This window comes from Seriola aureovittata, chromosome 16 (assembly GCF_021018895.1).
Source record: "Seriola aureovittata isolate HTS-2021-v1 ecotype China chromosome 16, ASM2101889v1, whole genome shotgun sequence".
Taxonomy (NCBI): Eukaryota; Metazoa; Chordata; class Actinopteri; order Carangiformes; family Carangidae; genus Seriola; species Seriola aureovittata.
Window position 1 is genome coordinate 21,743,411 of NC_079379.1, and position 20,337 is coordinate 21,763,747.

The 20,337-nt window shown below is 38.6% G+C and overlaps 1 protein-coding gene across 7 annotated transcripts in view; it reads right to left on the reverse strand.

The window, feature by feature from the left end:
• ctdp1 (CTD (carboxy-terminal domain, RNA polymerase II, polypeptide A) phosphatase, subunit 1) overlaps positions 1-20,337 on the reverse strand; it is a 66,343-nt gene that overhangs the window by 29,443 nt on the left and 16,563 nt on the right. For all 7 annotated transcript variants that reach the window (XR_008829865.1, XR_008829863.1, XR_008829866.1 and 4 more), the window contains exons 11-12: positions 19,322-19,475; positions 4,881-5,155 (exon numbers count right to left, since the gene is read on the reverse strand). Coding sequence is in view for 2 of the 7 variants with exons in the window: in XM_056399242.1 (XP_056255217.1) it covers positions 4,881-5,155; positions 19,322-19,475 (429 nt within the window). In the remaining 5 variants the exon portion in view is untranslated. The remainder of the gene's footprint in view (positions 1-4,880; positions 5,156-19,321; positions 19,476-20,337) is intronic.

Genomic DNA, 20,337 nt, shown 5'->3' on the forward strand with positions numbered 1-20,337 from the left:
TGGCAGTCATGCAAGGGGAGCTTTGTGGGGTACAACAGAGCATCTTCGTGTATCTACACAAAAGGCATCCAGAACAGTGAGAAAGTCCTTCATATCAAAAATGATAAGGAGAAGGGCTTCAACATAGAGTCAGGGAGAAAAAAAAAGGGGTAATTGAAAGAATTCTGATTACAGAGTGAAAATATTTATTAAATCTTCAATATCCACAACTTAACATGGGTGAAGATGATTAAGAGATTGGTAGTACGGTAAATCCTATGGCTGCTGATAGAAGAAATTGTCCAGATACTGTAGCATTAGCTATCAACCACTTAATGGTTTAACCCATGTGTGAGATTTATCATTTGGGAGAATCCAGTTTAGTTTGTGTTCAATTAGATAGATGGCTAGTTGGCCTAGCTTGCTAACGTTAGCGCTGATTCCCACTAGACCCTCTTTTCATTCATGTAATTTCAACAGCTATTGCATTACACAGAAGAGGAGGGCCTAACTAGCACTAGCTGTCTTTCTTCCATTGGTCCAGCTGTAATGAAAGTAAGTGACTCACAGCGACTGATCGTCCTGTAACACCAGCACTTTGTACGTTACTCTTGTGATTCAATTCACAACAGGGGATAACCTACACGGTCACACAGTAACGTGAGCAGCGCTCAGATCACAGCTGGAACCAAGCGACGACAAAAAAAACTTGAACATGAGTTGATATTGCAAACATTTTTTTGTTCACAGATATTGCACCAATCAAATTAGAGTATTCAGTCCACGCCAAAAAAATCACAACCCCTGGAAAACACAAATGTTGAAGGCACTGACCACTTAAGTAAAACTTCAGTTTGACATTAAAAGAATGATGAAAAAATTCTGCTGAAACTGTACATGTAAACGTTGATCTACTGTGTGACTATTAATTAAAGACCTATTGTGCTTCTGGAGGTCGATTACTACATGTGCCAAATGCTTCAAGCTGAAAAACTGATTCACCAAATTAAAGTACTTTAAACTGGCAAACAAACAAATGAAAAAAAAAAAAAAAGTGCTTAAGAAGTGGAATCAGTCCAGTGCAGATTCTTGCAAGCCAATCATGCATTATTGGATTTTAAGAATGTAATTATCCGAGTGAAAAGATTTGTGGGACTTACAAAAGGACCGTGCAATGATGATAAAGGAGCTAAGAACTGTCTGTGAATATGGCTTATCCTTTTCACAATTTGAGGGAAAATAAATTATCTTTGACTGACGTTTGCTAATTATTTTGATTTGCAAACAGTGGAAACATTGGTCCTTGGGACACACAGTTCTGCTTCATTTCTTCATAAACCATTGTTACTTGCTTTAACCTGGCACTGTGGGTGTAAATTCTTAGTCATAAGGATCTCAGCTGGGAAAAAATGATATAACAAAAAAATAAACAAGACATTATTTGCCTGCAGTTAGCTGCCTACATTTATCCTAAACTTATACAAGATAAACCAGTAAATTCATGCGAGTGTGGATATGGCTGCATTTTAAAGTGCTAGCTTTGAATGGATTTCAATGGATGGGTATAGAATGAAGAAATAAGAGCAATGTTGTTTTTACTTTAGACGGAAAACAAGAAAGAAAGGCAGGAGCAGATACCGAATCACCATATTCACATCACTACAGTATCTTAGCAACAGATGTATGTCTTACTTTGTGCCAAATATAAGAAAGGGCTGAAGCCAGGGAAAGAGTCTAACAGAGTGGCACCTATTAAGCCAGCTCCTGAAGGAGTGGAGGTCCCACAGAGTCACATCTAAATCTGGAAGCAGCGATGTGACTTCTTCTCTAAATCTTAAATGGTCTCTAATGGCCTACTGGGCCACAATAAAGTCGAATTATTTCCTCTGTCAGACAGGAGAATTACATTAGTGCAGTCTGGCAGACAGTTAGAGGTGGATGTCAAACAGGCCTTATAACCTTTGTTACAATACATACAGTATATTATAATCCCCACTGTTAGGCTCTCACTATACAGTATTATGCTTCTCATATTTGACATTTAATATGTGTTTTAATGTGAAAGTGTTTTGTTTGACAATGTTTTATTGATGATAAATGTGTGTGGAAATCTCCTGAATATGCAAAAGTGACTTGAGCTATGCTGCTGAGTTTGTGAAATAAAGTTTGGCATCAGGGTTATCATACCTTGGGTTTGGGAAAAAAATATTAAAGCACCCATATTGTATAAAGGTAGATCTCCATGTCTCCTTTGATTATAAAGCAGATCTAGGTTCTATATTTATACTGTGAAAGTATCAAAGCGCTCAGTCCACAGAGAAATTAATACAGCCCATATTCAGAAACTGAGCCTTAAAATGAGCCGTCTAGACTTCTGTAACTTTGTGATGTCACAAGAAAGCAGTCACCAATCTCAGCCATGCCCCAAGCCCTGCCCACCTGGGATCCACCATCCAACCTCGCAGGATTTGGTTGGAGTGTTCACCTGAAATCTGCTAATTTTTTATTCAATCAACAGTCAGCCAATCAGAAGAGAGGCTCAGAGCATCCTCCATCCATATGGATCAACACTTCTAACAAAACACATGAAACGTGTAAAATATTGGACCTTTAACAGGACAACTGCATAACAAACTGGGAGTGTGGGGTTTGAAAGAATTAAATATATGATCCAGTGTTTCAGATCATGTTTAGACTCTCTTTCTCTCTTGTGAGCATGAAAAGCTGTTTTTTATGCTCTCTTCTCCTTGAGGGAATAATACTAAAAACTTCATTGTGTTTAATTTTAGACAATAGAAGGTGAGAAATTGATAGGTAAACACTTGTTTCAAAAAATGATTGTGTAATTTTACAAAATAGTTTTCAAGCGCTGTTAAATCTTAACAACAAACAAGCTAACAACATATCAAACTAACTAGCCTGTAGCCATCATCCTCCCACAGTACAACATAGACACTGTGATTTCACATTCTTTACAACCAGAAAGAGTTGTCAGAGAACTACTGTTATTAAAAATTAAATATAAAACTAAAGGGGAGACAGATGTAGAGGGACAGCAGTCACAGAGGACAATCATTATATATATTCTATGGAAGGACCTAAAGACCAACCGATACCGCTGCACACTGCTTTCAGAATTCAACTTACTCCGTTCCACTTATGTGTCAAGCTGTCTAATCGTGTGCCGCTCCCCTGCACTGCTGCACCGACCGCAGTCGGTCATCCACGTTTTCAGCAGCAAGTAAACAACGCTGCAGATGGTGTATTTCAGGTTTGACTCATTAGCAGCAACCAAAGGTGTCAGGCCAGCTGACAGATGGACTGACATGTCCAAAAGAGGAGAGGGAGGACAAACTCATCATGCTTCTGTTTGCTGAGGCATGGGCAGCCATGGATACTGAGCCACAGCCAAAAGAAAGGTGTTTTTCGAGAGTAAATGCAGGTGTAGAAAAAAACCAAACAAAAAAAACACTCCAGACAAGGTACCTCCTTATCAAAGCTCAGACGAGCAGAGCAGTGAGGCTGAAGAGACAGGAAACCCAAGTCTGGAAAAAGAGGTGCAGTGGTCTAACATTAGGGTTTGACCACTGCACTGGGAGGGGGATGGAAACTTGTGAAACAGAGTTGAACAGATCTTTTTCACTTATTAAACACAGGTCAGGTGTTTACTCTTCTATATTTACTATAAACGTATTACATGAGGCAAAGTGAAGGAGGAAATTTGGATTTTGGACACAGCTTAAGTGTATTAGTCTATCAATATTCAGGTTAAGTTTCATTCAGAGGGCGAACTGACTTGCTTATTAGTAAAAGGCGGATATAGCTTTGACAGGGAAGAAGAGAAAAGAACAGGTGATGCTCGACAAGCAACCTGTCAATCAAATTCAACGCATGAACAAGCTTAAATGTCTCTTGAGGTACTTTCAGTATAACAAGGGAGACTTGTGTCTTTTGTGTGTAAAACTTTTGGCAGTTTGGGAAAAGTTTGACTTGTATTTTTGTTTTTTTGCACAACAGAAGCTAATCTGAAATTAGGGCTCAACAATTAATTGAAATTATTATCGAAATCACAATATGGTCAAGGGCAATATCCAAATTCCAATGGGCCAACATGTGAGAGGATTATGGGATGTCTGTACTGTCCATTTGACAGTAAATGTAGCTAGAGGCGGCTGTAATGTTATATTTTATTGTATTTGGGGATTCTGGGCGATCTGGGATCTATTTCAGTGTTTTTGTTTAGACATCCAGAAATACTTTTAATAAATTCTGAAACAGATTCCAAATGTTGTTTATGGAAAATTTGTTATTTCAGGTAATCAATATGTTTTTGCTATAGTTAAACATAACAAAATGATCTGTCAGCAGAGACTGAATCTGGCAGTCTGCCAGCTCGACTCAAGAGACTCTCATATGTTCAGAACTCTTTGACTGCCTGCTGTCTGTTTGGAATTTGTCTCCATGGCAACGGACCAGGCCGTCTGGCTTCAGCCATAGCCCCGCTGATGAAGTGGCGCGTTGTGATTGTGCTCACTGGAGAATAAAGACCTGAAAATATGCAGCGCATTTGCAAAGGTTTTCAATGGATCTCAATCCTCTCCCGCTGTAATTTAACTTAAACACCCCCTCTCACCCTGGAGGAGTTTGTGCAAGGAGCAGAGGATCAACAGTGAAAGAGGAGAGTGCTAACACTGATGACACTGATGACGGAAACATGTCATAGGAAGTTATATTGTATCCATGGAGCACATATTACTCAAGAAGGGGCCGTAGACACAGTAGCAGTAGCAGTCAAGACTTAAAAAGGGGCAGTAAATTGGTAACACAAAAAAAAAAAAAAGAAAAGGGAATGAATATACAAAATAAAATGGTGGATTTATTCATGAAGCTCTGTGTCTCACCTTAGCACACAACTTGGCAGACTGGCCTCGCTGGCTGGTGTGTGAAGCCTCTCTTCCATGCTCAGCGCCTGAGGACCGAGTCCTCCTGCTGCTGCTATCTGTCCAGCTCCTGGCTGCTGCTGCTGCCGCCGCTGCTGCTGCTGGTGCTGATGCTGCTGCTGCTGCTGCCGCCGCCGCCGCTCCTCCTCTTCATCTTCCGCCTCCTCATTGCCTGGCTTCTCCTTTCCTCGCCCTTCACTCTCGTTGTCGCTCTCTTCACCCAAGATGTCGTCCACCTGTGTTTTTTTTTTTTTTTTTTAAAGAGCTTTTGTGAGGCATGGTTTTGGTTTTTGTCAGGATCAGATCACAGGATTTATGTATCTTGCAAAGCATATTCCATAAGTAAAAACCCATCCGTTCACACTCTCTATTTTCAGATTTGTTTTCAGTTTACATATTAACATTTTGCAGCATGCACACATACGTACGGTAACTGACAAAAATATCCTTGCATTTTGCATATATTCCCTACTTCCACTGACTACCTATTATTATTTCATCATTTTGTATGAGACGTCCACCAAACCACAACCAAAATACATTCAATTAATTTTTGCAAATTACATGACAACTTTAATTCATAAGTAATCACTAAATAGAAATAATTAAATGTTTTATTAGAGGTATAACTCAAACGGCGCAAAATATCATCAACAGGAACCAGAGGCAGTAGCCAGTTCCCTTGATGCAATTATGCATCTAATAACAACAAGAAAGTACTTTACTCTCAATAAATAATTGCGCTACATATAGTCCTGTAAGCTTGGAAGGTGATTAAATTTGGGGCCTGACTGATAGAAGAGAATTAAACTGTGATAATGTTGCATTAAAGAGCAAATCATATATCATCAATGGTCTGACAAATAACATGAAATTGATTGGTAAGGAATCCTTGAAGGAACAGTTGAACATTATGGGAAATATGCTTATTCAAGACTGATACCACTTTTATAACAGAAAGTATGAAGCTACAGCAAGCAGACAATTAGCTGAGCTCAGCATAGAGACTGGAAACAGGAGGAAACAATCTGCCTCGCTTTGTCCGAAGGTAACAAGGAATACAATGCAGGAAAAGAGACCAAACCGTAGGCTCAGAAAAACAGGGTCTTATTAGGAGTACCAAAGGTTGTATTTATTGAAGGGCTTCTGTATCGCTTAAACACAATGAGCAGGGGTTAATTTGTTTTGTCACCCACAATAGATGGAGTTATATTTGAGGAAGGGTAATAAACTCATCAAACTAGATGTCTGCCACGAGGAAACCATCAAAACAACAAGAGAGAATCTGTCCAGCGGGATATCCTGCCAGCCGAACTGTCAGCTCCAACAGCTCATCATTCGTACTGCCCCGAGGTTACTGACCATTTAGAACAGGTTAGCCAGTTGACGACCATGTGAGGAGAATATTGCCACAGCAAATATGCAGACTCTCGATTATTGACTCATTAGTAGCATGGAGCTGGGGGAAAACTGGGATTAATGCAGAGGGACGTTCTCTTGGGGCTAGAGCCAGGATCATTACTGGCATCAAGCCAGGCTCATTAAAGACTAGTTGGTGGTTATCTGAACAGCCACAGCGAGCATTGGTAAAGGTAGAAGGTAAGAGCGCCTGAGGTAAGGCTGATCTGTAGTAGAAGGGAAAAAAAAAAAAGCAAAAAAACAGGAAAAGCTCTGAGAATGTTAGGTCAATGTCGGTCGCCCTCCATTTACATTTGCTGAATCAGTTTTTCATTGAGAATAACCCTGCGAGGCACCGACAAATTACAGTGTGAGATACAAATAAGACAGTAACCAGGGTTTTGTTTGTTCTCTATCTGTCTGCAACACGCAATTTGAAAGTTCATCTCAACACAAATAAATTTTTTTTCTGCTAAAATGTTTCTCTTCTCACGGCATTTTCCCCGTCACCTTCTCCCAGGAGCAATAACAGTGAAAATTTACTGGGCCTTGTCTTGTTGTGGCAGCTGCTAAGGATTTAATAGGATCTCTGACCAAAAATAAACTAGAAAATGGAAAAATCTGCCCAGTAACAGCAGTATCATTATATTTTATACTTATTTACACAAAAAGTGAATTTCATGTTCTACAAATCCCAAGTTTAAATAATTAAGAACACCACCTCTGTGTGAACATATCTTCTCCAACATGTTTTACCCGGCAGTAGTGGAAAAAGTTTATTTCTGAGTGCAAAATACAAAAACATTCCCATGTTCAGTGTATGCATCAAAGCAGTTCTTCTCTACTACCGACAAATACCAATGAGGCAGGCCACACTAAAGTATACGGCTTGGCTGAGACGTGTCTGCTTCTGATCACTGCACTTTAAAAACCATTCCACCGTTCACTGTTTCAGGAAGGGTCTCGCAGCCTGAGCAGAAATGGAACCATTAACAATCCCCACAAACAGTGTTGCAAACATCCCACTGCATCCTTCTCCTGGCTGTAATCAAAGGCCGAGCAAAGAGCGCATCATGAAACTTTTCAAAGCACAGCAAGGCACCATCTCAAAGCTAGTTTAGAGTCGGGCTATTGGTCTCATCACTGCACGCCGCAAGTAGAGTACACAATTTATTTTTGACATAAGGCTTCAGTTTCTCCGCTACTGTGTGAACATTTGTGGTCGACTGTAATGATTCATCTGTTTGGAGAAAGATGTACAAGATTTAGAGGACGGAGGCGCAAACTAGCAAACATGAAATAGAGGAAGTTTTGTGTGTTATAAAAATGATGTTTACTGTCATTTGACATGCATGGACATAGATATTTCAGTTTCAGACTTAAATTCAGCCCGAGGTGTAACTCACACTGAAAGATTCATGTCCAGCAAAAGAAGCTGACAGTCATTCATTTTAAATGAAAGGCAGCAATTAGGAGTAGCTGTTACTGTGGGAGCAGTGAACTGCTGTTGCCCAGAGCAATGAGCTTCAGCTGAGCTGAGGCCAACTTAGAGAAAATTAGTGGCCAAACGAGGCTTTGGTTAAGTTAAAAACACTACTCAGGACTGAATCAGCTGAAATTTTATCCTGAATTATTGTCTTACATGTGTCAAAAATGAAATGGTATTTTAAAAAAAAGTTTTTCTATTCATCACTGTCCAACAGTACAGCTTCATAATATTAGCCGGAATAATAACCAAGCAATAATGACACTGGGACTACATGTATACAAGCATTTAAGAGTTCAGAAGAGAAAAATTTGACATGTAAATCCATGCAGGTAAAAAACTGATAAAAAAACAAACCAAAAAAACATAACAATGAACTGCATACAGGCAACACAGCATACGTTGAGGTAAACCAAGAAAGAAATTCACTCCTCTCAGGTAGAGGATAAAGTAAGAGTTTTGAAGAGCAGAGGTTCACTTCAGGTCTGACTTTAGAGGAAAAATATCCAATTTCTCAGTATATTAACATATATCAGAAGAGAAAACTCAGCAGCAGAATATTTGAGGCAGGAGCCCGCAGTGAGTGCACGACACATTTCAATGCAGTGAGTCAATCACTGCTCATTGTCCTGGCCAATTTCTTATTGCTATTCCTATGGTTATTGTACAAGGAGCTCATGTCTTCACCAGACTGAGGACCCCACTGGGACAATTTAACGTACCAAATTCCCACTGAAAGAAAGATCATACAAGATTTATTCCCTGCCAAAATTACTAACTTCATCTGTGACAAGTAGTCAGGGCGGACAGGTGATTGCTGCGTGGAAAAGGACTGTTGACAGGTCATTTAATGTGGGCACGGAGGAAGAAAGGGGTTTTGCATTTGTGAGAAAAAGCAAAAAACCTGAGGCCCAGGGGAAAAGGAAGTTAATGCAAATGTATAAGAAGAGAGGTAGGCATGAAAGCCTGGTGCTTACTATTAAATACAAACGATTTGTTAGGGAAGAAGCAAAATGTGACACCGGTCAATCAGAAGCACAGACCTCACTAAGTGACTAAGTGAATTATTTTACCTCCATCAAATCTGCACTGGCACAGCACATCATATCATATATCATATGGTTTTTACAGCTAAAACTTCTGTCATAAAGAAACTAAAGCAGCTGCAGCAGCTAAAACTTCTCCGCAGCAGATCGTAAAACTGTATCATGTTAAACCTACTGTAGCCAGTAACGTCAACTCACTACCTGCAAGTTACACTCTGTAATTAAGAGTCCAAGGAACAAAATTGCTGGTACCGTATTGGACTACAAAAATTGGAAAAAGTAGGGCTGCACAGTTAATTGAAATATAATCGAAATTGCAATATGGCCAAATGCAATATCCAAATGGTAGGAGCTGCAAAAAAAAAAAAAAAAGAGAAAAAAACAATTTTTTTGATAAAGGTAAAATGTGTCACAACATTGAGACGTCCCAACCTACAAATCATATTCTCCAGATGTAAACAAAGATGATTGTTTGGTACAAGACCCAAAAAAACATCATCATCACTTTTATATTTTTTCAGGGAAAACGAAATGCAAAAACAACCAACAGAAATCGCACATCACATCATCTGCCAAAGTAATTGATTTTTTTTTTGCACATTATGCTGCCTCTGCATCTTTGCTCCACTGCTCACAGTTCATGGATTCTGCCCCAATATTCTCAAGCTGCTTGGACCCCGATTGTTGCCGTTTGCGGCTGTAATTAAAATTTTCATTCTTTCCAATTTACCTTCTCACTCTGTGCTCCCGTCTGTTATTTGTAATGCACTAATGTTCAGATTAGCCCTCTCACTGATTAATTATTTCATGTGTCATCATCAGGCTCTTGTGGTGTAATATTGTGTGCTATACAAAGCACGTTTGTAATATTCCTTCCAGCCAACTAAATCAGACTCATGGGGATTGTGACAATTAAGTCTCATTAGTATAGGCTAACTCATGTGTCAGGTGTAAATGATTGAAATACTTGAACATGTTTTATGGCTGTTGTAATGTATAAATGGTGAATTCTATGGTTTAATGTTTAAGCTAGTCAAACCACATAACATTTCTGATTCTGATGAAGTTAAAGTTGATTTAAACAAATAGATCAACAAAATTCTTAATGTTTTCAGATTATTGAAACGATGCTGAGTTTGTGCTGAATGTAGCACTTTGGGATCACTGTTTTTGTTAAAGGTGAAATGTATAAAAATATCAAGACATGTCCAGCTACATCCACAGAGTCTTACACGCCTTAGACTCCAGAGAGTTAGCTCAGGGTTCACATCAAAAGCCCAATACCATCCTGTGATTCCCGTTCTGATGGGAACAATCGCAAGAAGAATTCACATCCTTACCCCACCTCTACTTTACTCCTACAACAAGGGCTCAAATGTAGAGAATACAACAATCTTTTGAGAACAAGAATTCTTAAGAGGCTCTGCAAACAGGAAGATATTGGCTTCTTTTCACCATCATCTCAGAAAATCGTGCTACACTGCAGCTGAGGTTAGTCGAGGGTGGTTACATAAGGCTGAGCTGAAAACATCACTTCGGAACAGAACATAAAATACTTCAGAGAATTCATTCAGAGACTTCAGCTTTCAGAGAGTTTTTATATCAATGATGCACTTTTCTGAATCTGTACAGTTTTGGAAAAAATAAAAGCAGAATGGACGCTAATTGTTTGAGCGAGAACCAAAAGTGGACATCTTGTCACAGTCAGATGACTTGAGGTGTTACTGTCAGGCTGCCAGGAACTGTGTGGGGAATGGAAACCGGAGCAGAGGGAGTAGTCATATCGCTCCAGGTTGAGGGACAGAGGAGGGAGTCTGGTTTGGATGACAGAGCGGCTTGTCACGGAGCAGTAATGTGCTGGTTGTGTCGGTATAATGGCTGACTGCACCTGACCCTGTAGCACTGCTCTGATATTTTGTAACCCACTGCTCTGCAAAGTGTTGAACTCTGTGTAAATGTGTGAATATGTTCAGCACCATGGACAGCACCACACACTCTTAGGGACACAGACTGACGGCTTCACTTTTACTTTATGGGAAGACGAGACAATGCTGCACAAGGTTTCCAGTTATTTTATTAAGCATAAGCTAATTGTAGAAGTGTAAGGTTGCCAAAAATTCACTGTTTCCAGCTTCTCATTTTTGTTAAAAATGATGTTAAACCAATTATCTTTGAGAATTTGTGACAGGCATTACTTATGGCATTTTATGATTAATTGAGAAAATAATCAACTAATTGACAAAGTATTTACAGTAACACTTAATCCAGTGGTTCCCAAACTTTTTCTATCCGACCTTTGGGGGCTTGAAAAGGTTTGAGGCACTTAAACCTCCCAAACTGTAAATGAACTGTAACATAGAGGAAACTAAAAAAAGGAGAGCTGCTGGATGTTATTCAAAGAACATTAACAAGAACATCAACCGCTTGTTTCTTTTCACATATGTTCCTCAGTTTTCACTCTGCAATTAAGCAATCAAAGTTAACTCTGCCAAAACAGCAACGGAGTTTTGACAAGAACAGCTTCTTCATGTTTTGGATTTGACTGATGTGTTTGCTTGTTTTTGTTTTTTCATCCTTGTCAAAAAAATCTGTCCATCTTTTACTTGTACATGTTGTCCTGCCTTCTCAATAAATCCTGCCAACCTGAATTTTAATAGTTTTTTTTAAGTTGTTTGTTTCTTATTGGTTCCAAACGAAGTGGATTTATATACGTTCCCACAGGTGGAGCTCATTCCAGCAATAACCGCAATGCAATTGTAGCATTTAATAATGTTATAATGTTAGGCTATTAGTTATACCGGGTCAGTAGCTCTGCTCATCCTGTCTGGGAACCATGGATTAATCTATATATTATTATTATTATGGTAAAGCTAGGTATACTTAATTCTCCCACAGGGGCTCCAATTCATAATGAATTATTATTGTCATTATTTACAGGACTGTGGTTGGCACTAAAAGTAAAGCAAGGATGCTTTCAAAAATAATGAAGAGTTTTTATTTATCAATTAACTGTGAAGTGACAGCTGCCATAAATTTGCTCTTTCTGTAGTCAGTATCATTTAGCAGTGTCCCGGTTTCTGATGAGCTGCGTGCAGGTGAGCTCATATAAGGGCTTATACGGGTTTATCAAACAAGGATACAAGGATAGATGTTTCCAAGTGCAAAGATACAACTGGGATTTTAATGATCCAATGACAACTGAGACCCTCGTCTGCATATAAAAGCACTCCATGTGACGCCAAAGTTGAACTTCTGTCAAAACCCAGTACTGGAGCTGTTCCAAGCATACTGAAAGAAAATGTAATGTTCAACACTTCCTTATTGGGCACAGTACAGTCCAAATGACACAACATGACCACATCATAACTCTAGTGCTTATCTGCTATCCTCTGCCAAACAAATGCAATTATTGCCCTAGCGTTACTCCATACCATTGACCTGCTGGTGCAGCTCGGTTAGCTGCGCAGGAGCCTCGCGCTGGAGTTAAAGTAAACTTTGGACTTTATTGCAAAGAGAAAAATTAAATGAAGCTTTTAAATCAACAGAAACCTCATCATCAGCTGAGACAAATCCTCTGAACCATGTGTCACTTCATATCCGTGGAAGCTCTGCTGGGACGGTTGCGATTCTTCACACTAAAGCTGTAATTACTCGTCTGTAAGTCTGTTGCAGCAGAGCAAAAAAAAAAAAGGCGTTCATATACTGCACATTGGATTTATCTAGTTACACATTAGCCACAGCACGGTACAAAACAGGGTCCAATGGCTCACATCTGGATGGACAAAACACATTGCTATGCCTGTTTGTTTATCAATGAATTACAACGGTATGCAATTCTATAGTTATCATAATAATATAAGAAAAAAAAAATCCTAACAAGCCTCTTTATTCTGCAGACTCATACTGAAGCTGCTCCTCCTCCACAGTAACTCCTGAGGATTACATCCCACCAAGGCTGTGAGATCGATACCTGCAGGCGGAGGGGGCGCTGGGATCACTGTGACTGATCTCCTGTGAACCCAGACTTAATAAGCCACGTCTCTGAGGGCCCCCGATGGCGTCACACGTGTCACACCAACAATGCCCTGTGTCTGAATCTTCACCTGACTCTGTGTAATAATCATTCAATAGTCATTGACTGCTGGAGCCTGAACTCATCAGCATTTCATTTAACTCTGACTTGGTGTGCCGGAACAGTTGAAAGGTGCTGATAAATACACTGTCCTACAGAGATGAAGGCAGTTAAAATGCTAATTCGTCAGGAATTCAAATCCAGCTAATTTTACATTCACTTTCAGCTATATAGATAAATTGACTTGAGTTTTATCTCCTAAAAAGATGCATGTTTAAATACCTTATGTTAAAAGTGAAGTGGTGTGTGAAGTGGATACTGGATTTTTGTGTAGATGACAAAAATTAACAATGAAAATCTCAGGTGTTTACATATTTAAAGACCCTGACGTAGATTATTTTAAATATGGAGTACTGACTTGATGCTGTATAGTCAAGGGTTTTCAAACTCGAGTAATGGAGAGAAAGAAGAAGCAGAAGAAAATGATCCCTTTCATCAGAGAAGGTTTCTTTGGGTGTGAAGACTGGCTGCTTTTGTTAATGAACAGAAATGCGAGGAAACTGTTAGATGTGAGAAAAAAAACATTATTACTTTTCAATAATGGGAGACAGTTCATTGACGGAGCTATGAAAACACAATAAACCAAGATGGAGAAAGCAGAAAACCCTGTCTGAACTCCTTCAGCCTCAATTATACTCCCTCCCACATGGACACCTGCAGACACCACAGATGTATAGTTGTTCTTATTATAGTACTTTCTAGATCACTTAGAGAACCCTTGTAGCATAATAACCGCCAGTACAGTAAATTGGACGGTACACAGACATCAGAGCCTCGCGTACACCCTCTGATGACTACATTTACATCACTCAGACCCTAGCGGACACTCACGTATGTGTGGATTAAACATGATTAAGCCACTTTCCCATAATTCTGATTGTGACGTAAACTGAACGATAAAGCTCTCTAAATTTCATGGAACACGATGAGCTACTAATGATAATAACTTAAATAATAACTAATAATAACTTAAAGTTCAACAAACAAAGGTCACCCTGTTGGTACACTGCCGTGATCCTTTGCTGGGCAACTATGCACATGTTGCTGCAGGTAAAACTGACACACACCACCATGTAACCACTGGTGACATTTAAATGTGATGCTGTCTATGTGATGCTGTCTACCTGACTCAGATGCGTACCTTGCTCCAGCCAATTAAGACTGGTTCTTTCCCTTTGCCCTGAAGATCTAGAGCGTTTAAGAATGTCACAGACTGCCCTTTAGCAAAGGCAGTCCGAGGAGGATGACATTTGAAATAGTCTGTTTACAAAGGACCCTTTACTTTTCTACAGTGCAGAGGATGTTGGGGAACAATGTAGTTTTAATTGCAAGTAGCAGAAGAAGTAAATAAAGAAACTTCCAAATTATCAGAGCCTGACAGAAAGTCCTGAGCTTCGGTGTTGTTTACTGTCAAAAATCACACATTTATGAGCCATGTTCTGTTTCACAGAGACTTTGCTCTATAACTGCAAACCCTATGTGGCACAGACTGGAGGAGTTTCACCTTGTTTTTTTCTTGGTATACTGTGATGTAATATGTGCAGCAATATAATGTTGTTCTTAAGTGATGAAGTAAGATGAAATTGATACAATCGAGTGTGTTTTGTGTACTTCACTCCCCCCTCCTGGTCATTTTGAAACAGTGGCATTAGCATTCAGAATCTTTCTGTGTTAATAGCCGAGCGTTATTTTATCACCTTTAAAATGTGTGCCTGAAAAATCAGCCTGACATTTTCATTTTTAAATCAAACTATTTTTGAAATGAGCTTTGTCTGAACCAATAGAGGGGCCAGTGTGTTATAATACAACAAAAACAAACAGATGGGGCAAAAAAACATCATCAAATCGTCCCTGTTCAACAGTGAACTTCACTCAGCTTTATGTTCAAGCCACTTAAATGTCACATTTACACAAAAAAGTGCTGCTGGTGTTCCGGGAACAACACACTGTGTAAGCAATGAACACCTCATTAACCAATGTGATCTTCCACTTTGATAGTGCTACATAAGCAAGAGGCTGGCCTTTAATTGAATGAAAATTAATGTTAAGGCCGCGCTGCAATGATATTGTTTTACTGCACAATGGTACTGGTTCATAAAAATATAAAAGCACAGGTCTTTGGCACTAAATAGAGAAGGCCTTTGTGGTTCCAAGGTGAGATACATGAGAATGCATTTACTGCTGAAAAAGGACAGATCTCGTCTGTTAACAGAAAATGAGTAATTGCCACATTAGTAACATCAATTCTGTTCTTGCTCACGAACGTTTCATAAGAGGCCAGCCTTTACACAGTTCGGAGACCTCCATGATTTCAACATTAAACAACACATATGCGGGGAAAGATCCATTTCTCTTGGTGGAAAGACACGTTGTTCCCTTCTCTGATGAAACCCACAACACATTCAATTTAACCACGTTGTCGGCAATGACTCAAAGCCATCCATTATCAAATTGTATTGCTGATGTTCATTCAAATTATCATGAAAAGTATGATTTTCAAACAGCACATCCTCTCCTTTTCAGATACCCCACATTATCCAAGAAAGGGGACAGAGAAAACCTTTTTGAGTCTGAACCACCTGGGTGACTCAATCATACAAAAGGCCTGACCCAACCACTGACATCATGTACCATTTCCAGATTAATAATAGAAACTGTTTCCAGTTTGCTTCCTGCTGCAGTCGTCATGATGTCTAATAGGCACAAACACAGACATGATCTTTGAAAATATGTCCTATTTTCTGCCATAGCCGCATTGTATGAAGAACAAAATTGAGCGGTAACAGGAACAATTACCTTTAGGAGGACTGTTACTCTTCAATCGAGAAAGGGAGGATTGTTAGGTTCCAACACAATGTACTCTGCCGTGTCATTTATCAGGGAGAAGTGCAATAGTTCTGTTTTTTTTTTTGTGATTTTTGTTCAACTAAGTGATTGACTATTCACTTATTCCCTAATGGATCTGTAAGCAGGCCAATGTGATGTGTATGGGGCTTAAATAAGAGTGGTGCTCAACATTTAAAAAGTTTAGAGGGTCTTGTTTTTTTAAGCCTTTCCAAAAACAAACACAACTGTAAGAAATGGATTTAACGGTGTGTTTATCTGCTCTAATGTAAGCTATAAATGTTAGCATATTTGGCTAGCTAGCTTTGTGGTAATCTAGCACTACTTGCAAGGCCAAGGAACATTTCACACTACATTATTTTGTGGCATTAAGTTATGTTAAACAAAAGCCCTGTTCAGAATAGCACAGTATTTTACAGGAGATAAAATAAGGATAATAAAGTCAATTTCCAGAAAGGCATAGCACAGCAGACTGAGCTGTCGCCTGCAGCTACAGAGTAACTTAACTACAGAATTCAATTGAGTTAATGACCGGGCAGACTCTTTTGCATCCCAGTAACAGGAGTCAGTTTGTCACTTAAAGCATGGCCAATCACACTGACACCCAGATCATTCCATTAAATTTGACTTAAAATCCCATTTCCTAGCAGGACATACAGTATAACCTGTGTTAGATCTGTATTAGAGGTTTAAGGAGATGATACCACCGCTATTTGTTACTGAGTGTAGTACCGCCCCCGAGTATATTAATTGGTCATGTGCTTACAGTTGAAAAACGAATAGTACATACTAATAATAATAAATATAGTTAGAAAAACCAAACATGCTTTTTCTTACTATATTTTTTGTTTTTATAAGCACAAACAGTCACTCAGGGTCTTCTTGACTGCTGCATCGACTCATTTTAAAAGGACAGGCCTAACCGTTGTTGTAAAAAGAAAACTTTTTCCTTCATATTCAATATTTCTCACCCAAATGTATTGTGTGCATCCTTAATATAAATGCATCCCACCCCAGAAAACACCTGCAAAGGCTGTATTGTGACTTTCTTTTTTTTTTTTTTTTTACATCAATAAACAACACATCCTGGAAACGAGGCTGTTAAGCACTGTGGGAGTCGAACACAAAAGTAACGTAGTGGGCTGTAAAACCAAAAAACAATGAACTCCAAAACGCTCCATAGCGCTGGAGAGTTGGTTGATAATTCTTTGTGGGTTTGACATTATGAGTGAACCCTTTCACACTAAACATTGTAATATCATGCAGTGGTAATATAAAGATTTTGATTATTGCAGCTTTAAGATGGCTATAATATAAAGCAAATCATTCAAAATCACATACTGTTAATATTTATAGGTCATTTAAAGGGAAAAATCTAGTAGTTGAGTGATAACCATTGCAGATTTACAATGAGATATTTCCACGTAATGAAAAAGGGACCAAATAATTACCGCAAGGCAACATGTGACCTCAATTCAAACATGGCTTGTCACATTTCATGTCCCATGTGAACAAGCTTTTTCTTTAGAATAATCACCTGCTGAGAGGCTCTTGGCAGATCTCAAGGATCCGCTTTGCACATTTTCCCCCCGCTGAAGCCTTAGCAGAATCCAGCCTCCATTAAAGAGTATTATCCAAGCAGGAGGTGCAGTGCTCTCAGACATTAGTAATCACTTCACCTGCCTTGCATGAATGGCAAAAAAAATTATAAAATGCAGAAAGTAGGCTGACATGATAGCATATGTAAGGATTTGAATATCAGAATAGATGACAGGCTGGAAATGTAAAGAGGATGCATAATTAAAGGATGTGTTGCTCTGATGTTTTCAAGGCTATAGATGCTAAATATTTCAGTCAGCCATTACAATTTGCCAAAAGCTATCTACTACAGCTGCATAATAAAATGTATTCAAATGCAATTTTGAATTTTGCAAGCTCAAAACTTCACATCTCAATCATACATGACAATGCAGTGAGATCTGAACTATCAAACCAAGCACTACTAACTTTTCCATAGGTTTTACCAACAAATGACAAGAGCAGTTGACATGGAAAAATGCACACAAGCACAGGGAGGCAGCCAACCTGAAACTACAACATTAGGCTACAACAACCAAACCTGAAAATCCCTAAACCATTCAAATATCCATAATGGTGACATTAACAGTAGATGTTTCTGTATAGAAACTGACAGCTAACTTTGGTGAAAACATGATCAGCTGATTCTGCATCCTATTGATTTCATATCAATTATGGTGTTCCTCCAGGAAGAATTCTGGGTCCTGTTCTTTTTTCTTTTTTTCTTTTCACATATCACGTTACGCAGATGATACACAACTTTATATGTTTGTTTCATCAGAGAACGGTTTACGATCTTTTAGACAAACATTTTATTTGCCATTTTAATGAGGTCACAAAAACATAATTTTTTAATGTTGGGAATATTGCCAAAATTAAACAATTTTAACTCCAAGCAAAGCTAGAATGATGATACATGCTTTTATTACAATTCGCTGAGATTACAGCAACTCTCTCTTTACTGGCTACATAGAACGTCTTCAAGAAAATTGCAGTTAATTCTGATGGCTGTAGTCAGGATTTTGGTTAACACAAAAAAGGGATTGTATTGTATTGTATTAGCGCCCTGCTCATGACCCTGCATCGGATTTTTAAAGTCCTGTTACCTGTTAATAAAGTTGTACATAACCTTTATCAGCACCTGCCTTTCATTTTATGTTCCAATAAGAATTCTCAGATCTTTTACTGCTTTTATTTAAGAGGTTCGAACAACAGTTCTGGTGAGGCTGTATTCTGTCTTGTTGAGTACCCTCTCCTTGATCTTAGAACAGCAAACTCACTTGATTTTTTTTTTTTTTTTTTAAGTTAAATTAAAGACCTTTCTTTTTAATCAGGCTTTTAATTTGGGTTTATCTAACTTTGATAGCTCTTAAATTCTAATCTTTGGGTTAGGGTTTGGGTTATATTAATTGTTCCTGGTGATTTTAGTGACATTTTTTTTTTTTGTTTTATCAGATGTTTTATTCATTGTTATTGTTTATTTTCATTTTTGTTTTGGCCTAACATTGGTTTATAATATTTATTATTACCATGCAACTGTTAACCTGTTTACTTGAATTTATCTTATCAGATAAAGTTAGGAACAGGAGTCTGTTTTCTGTCTTTATACCACTAAACTGTTGTTCAGTGGTATTTATTTTATCAGATAAAGTTAAGAACATTAAAGTAAGAGTGAAAGAGAAGTATAAACAACAAGGACTCTGTTATGCTGGAGCTTCAGAACTACTAAAAGCTTAACACAGCAAATCTGCTGTTTATGGTGACATTAACAAAGCTTGTTTTATTGTGCGGAGCAGCAGTTTGGCTCTAGATGTAAATGTCTCACAACATTACAGATTTCTAAGCCTCTCGGGAAGTTCTTATTCCTAGACAAATTAATAGAAGGATGAGTCAACAGGAGTGTTTCCTCCTTCCTTACCTCTTTGTCCATGCTCTCCAGATCCTCCTTGCACAGTGTGTATAGAGGCATAGTTTCTGACATGCTCGGCTGTCGTTTCCGACGCGATGGTCCCGGCTGCTCGTCGTCTTGGCTGGACCCCGCCGCGTCATCCTGCTGAGTCTTTGAAGTTCCCCTGTAGTAAAATAACAGACGAAATACTTAAAAACACTTTGCAGGCAAACCGCTAGATAGATAGCGAAAAAGAAAGATATCAGTGACCTCTCTCTATACTGTAAATATCATAGGTATCTGCTGTTTTTAAAATAATATAAATGTGGCTGAAATCGTATGGAGGCCATTTTTGCCACTTAATCAACAAATTTAAATGAACTGACAAATCTGTCATCAACTGAGTCAACCAATAGATGTGCTAATATTACTGAAAATTAATACTTATATACATTTACATGTAATATAATGACTTTCTTTCTTCTTTTTTTTTTTTAATCTTGTTAGCTTGTGCTGCTTTCAAATGCAGTCTTGTTTTTAGAGTACACTTTACAGGAACTGCAAGGGAACTCCATTAATTTGCAAACACTGTACATACTCAGCACATTTTTCACAATGCAAACAATTTGCAGATGTAGAGTGCAGAGTGAAAGAGTGAAAGTCGACCTGGAGACCAACGATGAGAATTACAAAGGCTTTTTCTCTGTAACAAAAACTCATTAGATAAAAATCTCATGAAAGTGGAAAGAGGACATTTCCCTTTGACAGTGCTTAATTGAACAGATGCTTTGATAATTAAATCCAAGTTTATGCAACTCCCTTAAACATCCACACTGCCTCTAATCCACACATAAAGTGGGCCAATTTCATGCTTGTGACTATTAATTACAGTGTGTCATCTCATATATATTCAGTTCAAAACATTTTAAGCCGGCGTGACTGTCCAGTAAGGAGAGTAAAGTCACAGTTTGTATTCCTCTTGTGAAAAACTGTCAGGCCACTGCGTCTCTGTGACAGCCCAATGACAAACAAATACACAGAGAGAG